General features: G+C 37.9%; 1 protein-coding gene across 9 annotated transcripts in view; it reads right to left on the bottom strand.

The window, feature by feature from the left end:
• The window catches only part of Arhgap15 (Rho GTPase activating protein 15), a 604,300-nt gene that overhangs the window by 188,995 nt on the left and 402,096 nt on the right, over positions 1-13,209 (bottom strand). For all 9 annotated transcript variants that reach the window (XR_015682721.1, XR_015682718.1, NM_001429793.1 and 6 more), the window contains one exon: positions 7,108-7,185. Coding sequence is in view for 7 of the 9 variants with exons in the window: in NM_001429793.1 (NP_001416722.1) it covers positions 7,108-7,185 (78 nt within the window). In the remaining 2 variants the exon portion in view is untranslated. The remainder of the gene's footprint in view (positions 1-7,107; positions 7,186-13,209) is intronic.

Below are 13,209 nucleotides of genomic sequence, written 5' to 3'. Positions count from 1 at the left end.
AAAACTAGCTTAGGCATAATTGCTAACGCAAAATTGGTTTTCTAATGGATATTTCCAGTCTGGTTGACCTATGATTAGCACATTTAAAGTAAGCCAAGCCACCACTTGCAGGCAACCAATGTGTCTTCTTGTGACAATAAAAGGTTTTGTGAATAAATATAGGGGACGTACAAGACTGTAAAGAAAAAAGGAAAAGGGAAAAAAGTAAAAAAAAATCCTCTTCCATTAAAATCAACAAACACCCATGTGTACACATGAACATAGAAGATGCTTGGCTATGTGGATTTATGTAATGAACGTATTTTGTTCGTCTATAATGAAAATGTAAACATGGTGTCTCTCATCTGCATTTCTAAATGTAGAAATCAATTCTAAAATCGTGGTAAAAAGTTATTGCCTCCAATTTCAGGTGAACACTCAAGGGGAGATCTGGTACTGTATCAAGAAGTACTAGTCCTGAAAATAGCCAGTCACTTCTCTCTATGGTGTTTTATAGATATCCCACTGGTTCAGGGATCTGGGAAGCTTTATATGTGGTATTTTTTAGAAAGGGTAACAATCTCTCTTGTTTCTTATGTAAAGAGTGAACCTAGAAACCACCTAAGTAATACAAAAGAAAGTTACAGCTAGCACGGATTTGGGGCAATACGTCTAGATGGCAGCTGCAACTGAGTGCTGATGCGAGAAAGTCTGGTGGGATTTCCAAGACCCACTGTCAGGAGTCCTTAAGACAGTCACAGAGCATCCTCTGTGCTGAAGCCTGCTTTCTGCCTATGTGCACCCATGCTGGAAAGCCATCAGGAGGTCACAGATCATGCAGAAGAATCAACACAATGGCACAGGCTGATGACAGGTTGACATCTAAGGTCATGCACCACTTTTCTTTGGGGATGCCCATACAGACCAGAAGAGTTGCATCAGCAAAAATGTCACTGAGAGCTGTCACCAAATTCAACAAACAAGGCAGAGCACTACTCACAAATGCACCAATGGCCTAGGAAGTCACGAATCCGTGATGCCTTTCTGTGAGGTTGTAAAGGGTTTCTTGATCCAGGCATAGAATCATAAACACTACAGAGATTGGACATTCTGGGATTCTTCATTCCTGTGATGCTTCCCCAAACATCCCAAATTATAAATAGTAGTACAAATAATAAGTGCCGAGAAAGAGAGTCAAAACAGGGATGTGCAAATACATGCACAGCATGAAAAGACACTTCTGTGCTTTTATAGGAAGGATACAATAGTGCACAGGGAATGGAGCTTCTTGGCAGTGTTTAGCAGCACAGACTCAAGTCAGAGACATCTGAGATGCAGTCTTAGCTCCTTAGCTTTAGTATTCTTAGGTCATTTTAAACAACTGAGCCTTAGGTTTTCACTGAAAATAACAAGCTCAGTAATTGCACCTATGTGCACTATGAGGTTGAAGAAAAGATTAAATTAAATTATATATGCAGGGAATTCAGTGGATCGCCTGACACATTAAATCGTGAAAATAGCAGCTACCTATACAATAAAATGATTATCAGCATTACTAATTTTAATTAGGAAATGTTTTTCAAAAGTGATCACTTGGAATTTAACTTGTGTGTCATCTGATCTGGAAGTATAATAAGGGTATCTAATTCTTTCTGGTTTAGTGAGTCAAACAGAAAACCAAAACAAATTGAATCATTCAACTGGTGTATTTAGAATTGCTGATGATTATAGCATTCAAGAAAGTCAGCGAAACACAGAAATTGCAATGCAACTGTTCTTGAAAATCTCCAAAATCAGTTTTCATTTGTGTAGTCTAATAGTGGGTAAGGCTTATTCATTTTCTTTAAAAATGTATATTTAGAACCTTTTTTAAAAAAGAAGGATAATGTAAGTTGAACACAGAAGAGATAAATGGTGCTAATATGAGGAGGGTGCACCAAACTCATTTAAGTCCCATATTAAATTACAAACTGAATGTATGATGTTTGCAAAGCTCTGTAATTTTCATGGAAACTTCATGCCATCAATATTTTATTCCATCACACGTTTACACGCATGAACGAGAACATGCAAGTGTCACTCACTCTCCAAGTCCCATGCACCCACTCTCTCCTCGGCTAGCAGCACTGTTGGAACCCTAGCTTAGATGAATAAGATGTGGTGTTAGTGATGAGATTGTTGGACCAATATAGAGAATTAATTCAAATAATATTCTCATCAAATAGAGAATTAATTCAAATAATACTCTCATCAAATTTTGAAGAGGAATATATCTTTATATCTATATCTATATCATCTATATCTATATCTATCTATCTATATGTATATGTATATCTATATATATGTATATATCTTCCATTTATGTGTGTGTGTGTGACCTAGTACCACAGACTCCATAGAGGGTATTGTAGCCTCTGGAGAGTTTTGAGTCATAAATGCTAGAGATTGAATATAGGTCCTGATCAAGAGCAACAAGTGCTTTTAACCAGTGACCATCTCTCTGGGTTCTCATCATGGAAGCCAAAAATCTCAGAGTCAACAGTATCAAAGGTCCCAGTGTAGCATCATTTGTGCTGTCTGTTGAATCCTTACCATGCTGTAAAGCAGGAAGACTGTTTGCTGACAATTTATACTACCAGATACCAACGCAGGCCTCTGCCCAGCATTACATTGTCAACATTCACGGAAACATGAGCAGTTACAAAATCTCTAAGGAAGCTGAAGTTTGGATTGTAAAAGATAAGATGGATAGATTTCATATTTTCATTGCAGATTTTTTCCCTTTTTCAAACTGCTGAGCATAATTTTTTTAAGGCAGGAAATGCAGCTAGTGTTTGTTTCTAACATGGCTTCTGTTTTGAGATTTCTTCTTTGTAGGAGAAATGTGTTGCCCAGCTGTCTAGAATCCCAATAAGGATATGGTTTCAGCATGAGCTATCTTACAAGAATTATTTTAGCTGCTTACAAACAGAATAAAAACGAGGCTTGGCTGTTTCATCCAATTTTTAACCACGGAAGGGACACTGTGGCTTACACCAATGGGACCAATATGAAGAAGCGATGTAAAGTTTAGTTCTGTGCATTGCCTAGTCCAATTAGTCAATAAGCAGAGCCTTTAAAGATTCTCTGAAACGAAAAATATGGGGCAGGTAGCCAAAAGAGGTAGTTAACACATAAAAAAATTGTTCTACCTGAACTTATAGAGAAATAGCTTACTGCTTACCAGACCAGTTTTAATATGTCTAATGGCAGCATTCACACATGTTCATATCCCTCCCTGTCTCTGTCTCTTTCTCTCCGTCTGTCTCTGTGTCTCTGTCTCTGTCTCTGTCTCTGTCTCTGTATCTCTCTCTCTCTCTCTCTCTCTCTCTCTCTCTCTCTCTCTCACACACACACACACACACACACACACACACAGAAACAGAGACAGAGATACACAAAGATACACATATACTAGGGAGACCTGAAGACTAGCACCAGTTCATGAAAAAAAAAAAAACCACCAACAACAACAGCCAAATAGGCTGAAAGTTGACCCAGATCAGAGTCTAAATCCCAGTATCTATGTTGGATGGCTCATAACTGCCTGTAAATTCCAGCTTTAATAAGATCCAATGCCTTGGTTTCAGTGGGCACAAGCATTCACATTTACATACCCATGCACAAGTTTGCAATTAAAAACAATAGGTTTATCATTTTTACAAAAGCAAGAAAGAATCAAATCCAACCCTGCATAGAGATTTGTGGAAGGAAGAATTGCTTCAACCCCTTTATCCTGTTTTTGAGACTGAGACTTTCAGATTTAAATGTTTCTTGGTATGAAGTATCTGTCTCACATTTGATTTCATTCTCTCTAAAAACAGTATTGAATCAATGGGTCTTAACATACTTGGGAATTTTGATCGTGAATGACACATACGAATATACTATTATAAATTCAACTTCTGAGTATAAGGAGAACACAGAGGGAGAAGACAGACAGAAGGCTTTCTGCAGGAGGATACTTATTCATAGCAGCCTTATTTATAGTAGCCAGAAGCTGGAAAGAACCCAGATGTCCTTCAATAGAGAAATGGATACAGAAAATGTGGTACATCTACACAATGGAGTACTACATAGCTATTAAAAACAATGACTTCATGAAATTCATAGACAAATGGAATGAACTAGAAAATGTCATCCTGAGTGAAGTAACCCAATCACAGAAAACCACACACGTTATGCACTCACTGATAAGTGAATATTAGCCCCAAAGCTCAAATTACCCAAGATACAATCCATAGACCATATGAAGCTCAAGAAGAAGGATGACCAAAGTGCAGATGCTTCAGTTTTTCTTAGAAGGAGAACAAAAATATTCAAAGGAGGAGATATGGAGACAAAGTTTGGAGCAGAGACTGAAGAAATGGCCATTTAGAGCCTGCTCCACTTGGGGATCTATCCCATATACAGCCACCAAACCCAGACAATATTGCTGATGCCAAGAAGTGCATCTGATGTAGATGTCTCCTGAGAGGCTCTGCCAGAACTTGACAGATACAGAGGTGGATGCTCACAGACAATCATTGAACTGAATATGAGTTCCCCATTGGAGGAGTTAGAGAAAGGAACTGAAGGGGTTTGCAACCCCATAAGAACAACATAAGAACAACAATGCCAACCAACTAGAGCTCCCAGGGACTAAACCACCATCCAAAGAGTACACATGGACAGATCCATGGCTCCAGTTGCATATGTAACAGAGGATGGCCTTGTTGGGCATCACTGGGAGGAGAGACCCTTGGTCCTGTCAAGGTTAGATGCCCCAGTGTAGGGGAATGTCAGTGCAGGAGGCTGGAAGGCGTAGGTGGTTGGGTGAGGGAAAGGGGATAACATTTGAAATAAAAATAAAAAAAATCCAATAAAAATATTACCTGGCTATATAGTAAAATAAAATAAGAAAGAAAAGAAAAATAAGAAAAGACAGTGGCCATATTCCAGAAAACTTGGATGTGCAGAATGAGAGAGGAAAGATAGGAAGACATTGAAAGTAAAAAGAATATGTAAAAACATGGAAAACCAGCAGTGTGCAGATGCATGAGGACAGTCTAAGAATGCTTTGTGGACGGGGGTGAGTAGCTCAGTGCTACAGCACATGTGACATGTGGGAGCCAGAGTTCAGTACTGTGGAAGCAAAAGACACAACTGTAAACAAATGCAGCGTAAAGGAGAACCAGGGGACCTGGTAGTAGCTAGAAGCAAGTTATGAAACCAACACCACAAAGAACTGTAAGCTTTCCTGAAGACACCACTATTTTTAATTTCGAGGAAAACTAATATGAACCTGTCACATGGCCTAAAAAATATCACATATGCTGTTTAATTTTATTCTTTGAAATATTTTTAATTTTTATTTTTGTATCTTATATGTGTGGGAGTTCAACTATGTGTACCGTGTGTGTGTTGGTACCCAGGAATGCTAGAGAAGGGTGTTGGAAACTAAAGTTACAGCTGTCAACCTCCTGATGTGGATGTTGGAAACTGAATCTGGGTCCTCTACCAGAGCTGGAAGTGAGTGTAACTGTTAGCTTGTTTCTCCGGCCCCGTTTGATTCCGTCCTGTTCTCACAAAGTTTTCCAGAGCACTCCATCCCACTGAAAAGAAGGAAAGAGAGACACGCAGAGAGAGAAAGTGAGAGAGAGAGAGAGAGAGGAGAGACAAAGAGAGACAGAGACAGACAGAGACAGACAGAGACAGAGACAGAGAGAGACAGAGAAGCATATACTGTTTAAGTAAGATCTCAAGGACAAAGCACCATAAGGATAGCTGGCCTATGCTCTATTTGTCTGGTTATGAGATGTATAAACTATTTAAATATCATCCTAAGATCATTTAGGTGCTCCATGTTTCTTACTTTCTTAGTTTTATTTCTCCATTTCTGTACTTTCTCAGAGTAGCTTCAGGCTCTCCAAAAGGTTGAACAGTAAGTATAGGTACCGCGAACTTTCCACACTGCCGAGTGAGGTAACATTGTCCCAACCGATGAGCCAATGTTCATAGATTATTTTTGACTGATAGCCATTGTTTACATTGCCCTTCACTCTCTGTTGTATTTTTTTTTTATGGTTTTGGCGAGTATCTAATAACTTGTGTGTGCAGTGCTTATGCCACACAGCTTCTTTAACTGCTCTTAAATTCACTAATCTCTCCTTTCTCAAATTCCTTGCTATCACTTATCTTTCACTATTTGTAAACTTTTCCTGGAACGCTGTGAAGCTTTCTGTATTTCTTTGGCAGTGACGTGGGGGGGGGAGGGCTCATCTTTCAGCAGTGTACACTCAAAGTTCCCCTAATTCTATTCATGGCTTAATAGATGGTTTCCATTTATTATAGCACCATTTCATTATATAGATCAACCACATTTTAAATTCATTTGCCTACTGAGAGATGTTTTATTGCCCTCAAGGTTTTAATCTATCCCTCTTCGGGGACTGAGCCCAGGGTACATTGTGTATGCTAGGCGGACTTCTAATCCTCAAGCTACGTCCAAACCCTAGCTTCAAACTTTGCCAATTATGGATGAAGTTGTGAGTATTTGTGTGCAGAGTTTTGTGTGGGAATAACAGGCAGTGCGGAGACGCTGTATCACATGGTAAGAGCCCATTCATTACATAAAAGCACACAGAGTGTCTTCCAAAATAAGTGCCATTATATTTCCACCGAACAGGTTATCTCATTTTTGGATTAATATTTCTTTAATAACATACACATCTTACAGGTTTTCAAACACTTATTATTTCTATTGTTTGTTTTGCTCCTTCATTATCACATATCGGGCAACCATTATACGCTAGCAACAGGTTTTCAAAGCTGGGCTATTTTACTTTCTTTTATTCTTCTGTTTTATATTTTTTCCATTGTTCATTCTACTCATTTATTTTACATGAGCTATTAGGTTTACTTTCTCTTCTATGTATTGCCAGGTAAACTGACCATTATTTTCTTTTATCTAATGAAGATTTTTTAAATTTCTGCACTTCCTGATCCCTACCCTAAATCATTTACTGCTGTCTAATCACGGTGCACAGCACAGTCTGTGCATCGCTCAAGCACCTCCTGAAAAATATCCGAAGTAAAGAAATCACTTACCTTGGTTGACGATAAACCTTAACTTCTGGATTGTTGCAAGATTGCCACTGACTCGATAAATTCCATCAACTTCTAGGCCTAAAAACAAAATAGCATATTTCAAATTAGGGCATGGAGGGACTGAGAAGGGAAATAATCAGGAAGCAAATACCACACGACGGTTGAATGCCCCTTCTCCATAGAGAAGACGAGTTTCTATGATCTTAAATAAAGCAATGCTCAATTTTTAATCAAAGGTGCCGAGACAACTGACATCAAATATATGTTTCATTAAAGCAATAACAATAAAAGTCTTCATAGTATTGCATGGAATGCACGGCATACATTGCATACATTGCATGGAATACATGGCATATTTACCATTATTCTCAAGGCAAGCAAGAAGCAAAGTAGACTAGAAATGAATTTGTGTGTGTGTGTGTCTGTGTGTGTGTGTGTGTGTGTGTGTGTGTGTGTAAGGGGCAGGGAAAGGAGAGAGAGAGAGAGAGAGAGAGAGAGAGAGAGAGAGAGAGAGAGAGAGAGAGCGCCCTTGTTTGGAAAGATGAAAAATTAGGCGTTTGTAAATTGCTTTCTTCGTTCTCATTTTGTTGGTCTCTTCCTACCCCCCATCCTTCTCCTCCTCTCCCCAATCCAAAGTGTGCCCCACTCTCTGTTTATTGTGATCATGGTCACATGCCATTCCTTGGCCTAATGTTTGAATGACAGAGTTAAAATATTATTCTACATATGGCTGATTTCTAGCACATTCACATAAGATATTTCACCATAAAGGAAAACAGAGGAAAACTTGGCCTATTAGTATGTTAGTTTCAGATAGTTTTGGAACTGGTCATCAAAATAACTTACTTGGCCAGGAATTTGGATAATCTCTCATTTGGCTTTTGACACATTCGTTTATCATATCTAATTATTTTCATGACCAAGTCTGCAGGATTATTAAGAGATGAGAAAATATAAAGGAACACTTATTAATGTACTAACATTATCTCCAATAAGTGTTGATGTTATAATTTTCATGTTAGGAATATTTGTGCTCTCCTGTCTCTAGGCTTTCGGAAAAGCTTGGGTGAGATTACTGGCCAAGAGCATGGGCTAATATCCCAGCTTCTTCTCCAGAGAGGTCATGTTAAACCATTGTGAAGCACTGTGATTCATGATAATACATGCTAAATAAATTAGAGGAAATTCACTATGTTGTAACAAGGGCGTTGCAAAGATCTTTAATGGCATGAAATGAGTTCTTTCTCTGCTTTGTCATTTCTATACTTCGCACACTTTACATTTCTTTAGTAGCCTATAGGAGAGTGACATAATTTATAGCATTGGTATTGGTGACATACTGTCCGGCACACGCTGCCTGTGGTCTGAACTCTTCTATGTAATGAACTAGAGTAAGTAGTGACAATAGCAATAATATAGAAATGCTACTAGCAAACATGTTAGTTGTGAATTGGGAGTTCCAGAGTAAGATATGGACAGTACATTACTGAGACCCTTTTCCTTCCTGAGTACATTTTCTAAACATCAAACATGTTTTCTTTCCAATGTATGAACTACCTCTGTTGACGTAAGGGGATCTACTGTGTTTATACAAAGTACAATGAGCATTTGACATCTTAAATGTAACAGTCATTACAATTCACACCTTTCTAATATTTGATTTCTGCTTTTACTATGGATCCAGCCGTCCTCATGATTATGCCTTTAAGCTCAGAATGTTAAAAGATTGATTTAGAATGATTTATTGGCCAAATTTAACTAAATTTTCCTATTGTTTCATTAGACAGTTCTTGGAATTGTGTCTTAATCTGAAAATCCGTAAATAATTTGATATATTTTTAAAAGTATTAAAATTTGTTTTTAAAAATAATAGAAGTTGCACATTGTAGTATATTCTTTTCAAAAATTTTCTTCTTTTTTGAACATATAAACAATTGCAGATACTGTTTTTGAATTCCCTGAAGTCATTATTGATGGTCGCATGCTGTCTGTAGAACAAAGTTCAGGATGGTAATTTGGGGGTTATTTAGAAAGGGCTGGGATTTAGGTGTAGCCAAATATCATTCAGAACTAAGAGTTATGAGTAATTTCACCTACCAGTATAAAATTTGATGGAATGAAAATTGCCCTAACTTTTCTATAGGTTATACATAGTTTTAAAGAAATTCCAACATGATTTAATATGAGTCAGGACTTTCCTTAAGCCTCATTTTTGATATGCATATCTTTCAAATACAATGTAAAATAAAATACTTTTTTTTTACTTATTGTCTAAGACTCATACTGTTATATCTTAGATGTGTTTGAAGTATATGTTGTCTTGGGCTGCAGAGTGAACTTCAACCACTGAAACTCTTCAGAGTCCCAAGCTTTCATAAGTGGAAGCTGCAGCCTAGGTCTTTTGGAAATTTCTGCAGAAATTTCTTTTTAATTTTTTTATTATTTTTTTAAAGTTTGGTAATCAAAAACGTTTGAAAGAGTAGCATGGATTAAATACATATTACATAGAAACAAGCGAAACACACTGTAGTGTTTATAGAAAGCAGCCTCTCCTAAATGAATAACCCATTTTCTCTTGGGACAAAAGCAGGGCGTGCTGGTGATGGAGATGGAGAGGGTATTGCAGACCTGAGCCGCTCCTGCGGTTGGATGACTGAGTCATAGCCGAGAAGCTGTTTTGTGGCTTCAGCTAGAAACCAGAGAGTAAGGGGGAGTGAAGGCAAACATATTAGATGTAGTATGAAGGCAATGACACAGCTTCGAAGCCCTTGAGATTCAGAGATATGAATATCATACATCTTGCAAATAATAATAATATCTAAGGGGCTCCTCCTTCGAATGGGTTCTGCCCCCTGCTATCATACTTGAAAGTTTTGTAAATAGAGAGGAAATGACAAAGGGCGTACTAGAGAGCAGAGCAATGCATTAAAAAAATCTGCAACCTTTCAGTGAAGTTCAGTAATTATTAATTATCTAGGTGCAGACTTGAAGTTGATTAGCTCTCCCCCCACACCCCGGAATGGCTCACAGAATGGCAACACTGAAATCCCGAGAGCGTTATCTGAATTGGAGTTATTCACGTGTCAGTCCCTTTTTACTCTAAGAACTTTGAACGTTTTGCCAAACCAAACCAATGTAAATTGGTGGCTTTGGACATCCTTTCCTTGACCACACTACCCTTGCTGGACTGGAAACTACTCATTTTGGAAATAAAGTTAGACTTGGTATGAGTTTTAAATGAGTGGTGTCTTCAAGGTGCCCACATTGTGCTTTGGTGAAGGTTGAGACAAATTAGTCGGAGAGCGAGCTCTTTTCAGTAAATACCATGAGTGGATATTGCCAAAGCAGTTTGTTTGCTGTGCTAGGAAGACACTGGGGAACATGATGAGACTTTTGTTTAAAACAAATCAGATTGGAATGAAGAGGATTACAAAGATTTCTCAGAAGAGAACCACATTCTCTGAAGTGTCCTGGGCTTACTCAATGGCTGACCTTTTATGTTTCAGAACAAAGCTTACCATTGGTGGAAGTCACTGAGTGTTGTTATATGGGATTTAAAAAGGTTGTTCCTTTGTTTTCCTACTGAAGAAGCCTAAGCCTGGATAGACTTAATTCCACCACAGTGCTGGCAAGGTCCTGAGAAGGAGGGGCTGCATTTCGTTTAGGCTTAAGTAAGAGCCACGTGTGGCAAATTGGACAGCACAGCAAGGACAGAGCAAGCGGCACTTGTATTCCATTGTTATTCTCTCTTGGCTTCGCATCTAAGAGTGTTCTTTGGTTCATAAGTGATTCTGAATGATAATTTGTGAAAATTATCGCATCGCAATGGCTGTTCTCTTTTGCTTCATAACTGATGACGTGAATATGTGTTTCAGTTTCATAAGGCTTTTACTTTCTCTGAGATCAATTGGATGATTTTGGAGAAATTACCTTTTTCCTCTCTCAAGGACTTATATCAAATTATCGTTGAATCGTAGCACCAAAATCTCTCTAAGAAATGCTCTACACCTGGGCCTTTTCAAACTAATGTTATTTTGTTCTGTGGCTTAATACCTGTGTTTATCTCTGTCCACTGCTTCCTTATTGCACTGAGGATTAAACCACATCAAACCACTGTGCATGGTAGACAAGTACTCTGTGGCTGAACCACGTCCTTAGCTCCCCTTTCTCTGTACATAGAATTTCTTTATGACGATCATTATTCAAGCATCCAGTTAGTTACTCCTATGACTAAGACAGAATTAGCCACACAGTGGTTAGACGTGCTGGTGTACGGGTTGAACATCCATCAGAAAATCTGGAAACTGAAGTGCACCAATGCCTGAAACTCAAATTTTAATTTCAAATGAATTCATAGGTGAAGTTCCATGCCCCATATGTACCTGCCCTCAGACCACATGTACAGGTAAATAAAAAATATAATTATGTTCCAAGTGCAGAGCTGGGTCCCTTCATCGTGATATCATCTATGGGCAAATTTTCTAAAGTCTCCAAATAGTCAGAAATCAGAAACAAGTTTCATCTCAAACATTTTATGTGAAGGATTACCTATACCTGGACAGATGTTTTTTATTTTCTCAAGGCTGAGTGGACCAGTGGGTGATGAGTATACTTCTCCCAGCTGCACAACCGAGGAATTAGCTATATAGCGAGCATGTTATGTTGCACTAAGGTGAAACTTCTGTTGTAGAGCCCAAGGGTGCTTGGTTCTTCACTACCCTCCACTCAGAAGGCGCTATCTTCAGAGGCCCCTTTACAATGTGAGATGAACATGAACAGCTCTGTTCCCTGAGTGGATTGGATGTTAAAATTTAGTGAAGTGCTTTATCTACTACCTTTTGCCAATTTCTGCTTACTATATATTGACTCAAAATTACAATCGTTTGTGGGAGTTCCATGGAATAAACAGGGCCTATTAATGTTGTCTGGGAATAGTGTTTCTTCTGCTCATGTTTCTGTCTTCTTGAAATCTAATTGTGGTGTACTGATGGTGTCCTTTCTGTTGTCAGCCCTAGCCTTATCTCCTCTCTTTCCCCCTCTCTCTCCCCCTCCCTCCTTCTGCCCTTCCTTCTCTCCCTCCCTCCCTCCCTCCCTCCTTCTCTTCCTTCCTTCTTTCCTCCCTTCCTTTTTGACCTTTTCTTCAAGCATATCCTTTTCATCTTCTTAAGATTTTTGAGAAAAGAAAAATAGACTTTTTTTGAGGTAGCTGCCATCTTGAATGAGATGCTAGCATTGGTTTCATAATGACTGAATCTTTTATGTTGGAAAACTTTCATTCAAATTTTGACATGTTGATATGAGTGTTTTTACTGGTGCATAGTTTGTAAATGATGGTGGCTTGAATTATGAATATTTTAATTCTATGCTATGATAATATAATATTAAGATATTATGTTAATATAAATTTTATTTCAGTACATCTTTCATGACTTTTTAGTATTCCTGAGTTTTATTGTGTAAATAGAAATGCTAATGTCATTATATTTTAATAATTTCCACTTAATATTGAGTTTTCTCTTTCATTTTTCTCATTAGTACTTTATTTTCAGTTTTCTTTTGTTTTTAATAATTAGTCCTATTTTATTATATCTGCATTTGGGGTTCTTATTTGATAGAAACAATTATTGCAAATAACTTTCTTTTTATCTTAAGGCAATAACAAAATTCATATCTTTAAATATTTATCTACTTATTTATTTTTGTTAAGGTAATTGAGAAATATTTCATTGGTATATTATCTGATTATTCACTTGTGAGTTTTCATCCACTAGGTATTTATGGGAGACTCCCATGAAAAAGAAGAACTGTTGTTCTCTTAACAGTGGAACAAATACTTGTTGCTCAACTAAAAAACTACTAAATGATGGGGCTGCTCCGTGGTTGCCAGCCCTGGCTGCTCTTGCAAAAGCCAGGGGTTCTATTCCTTGCACCCACAAGGTAACTCACAACTATATGAAACTCTTCTTCCTGGGGATGTCTTCTTCTGGTCTTTGTATGTACACACATGCACTCAGGCACACATAGGTCCACATAAAGTAAAAACATATTAAAGAATATCACACTGGAATTGGAGCACTAAAAACTGCCTTCCAATTGGTACAG

This window comes from Rattus norvegicus, chromosome 3, assembly GCF_021556685.1.
Source record: "Rattus norvegicus strain SHRSP/BbbUtx chromosome 3, alternate assembly SHRSP_T2T, whole genome shotgun sequence".
Lineage (NCBI taxonomy): Eukaryota > Metazoa > Chordata > Mammalia > Rodentia > Muridae > Rattus > Rattus norvegicus.
The sequence above is the reverse complement of the archived record's forward strand: the minus strand, read 5'-3'. Positions and strand labels throughout refer to the sequence as shown.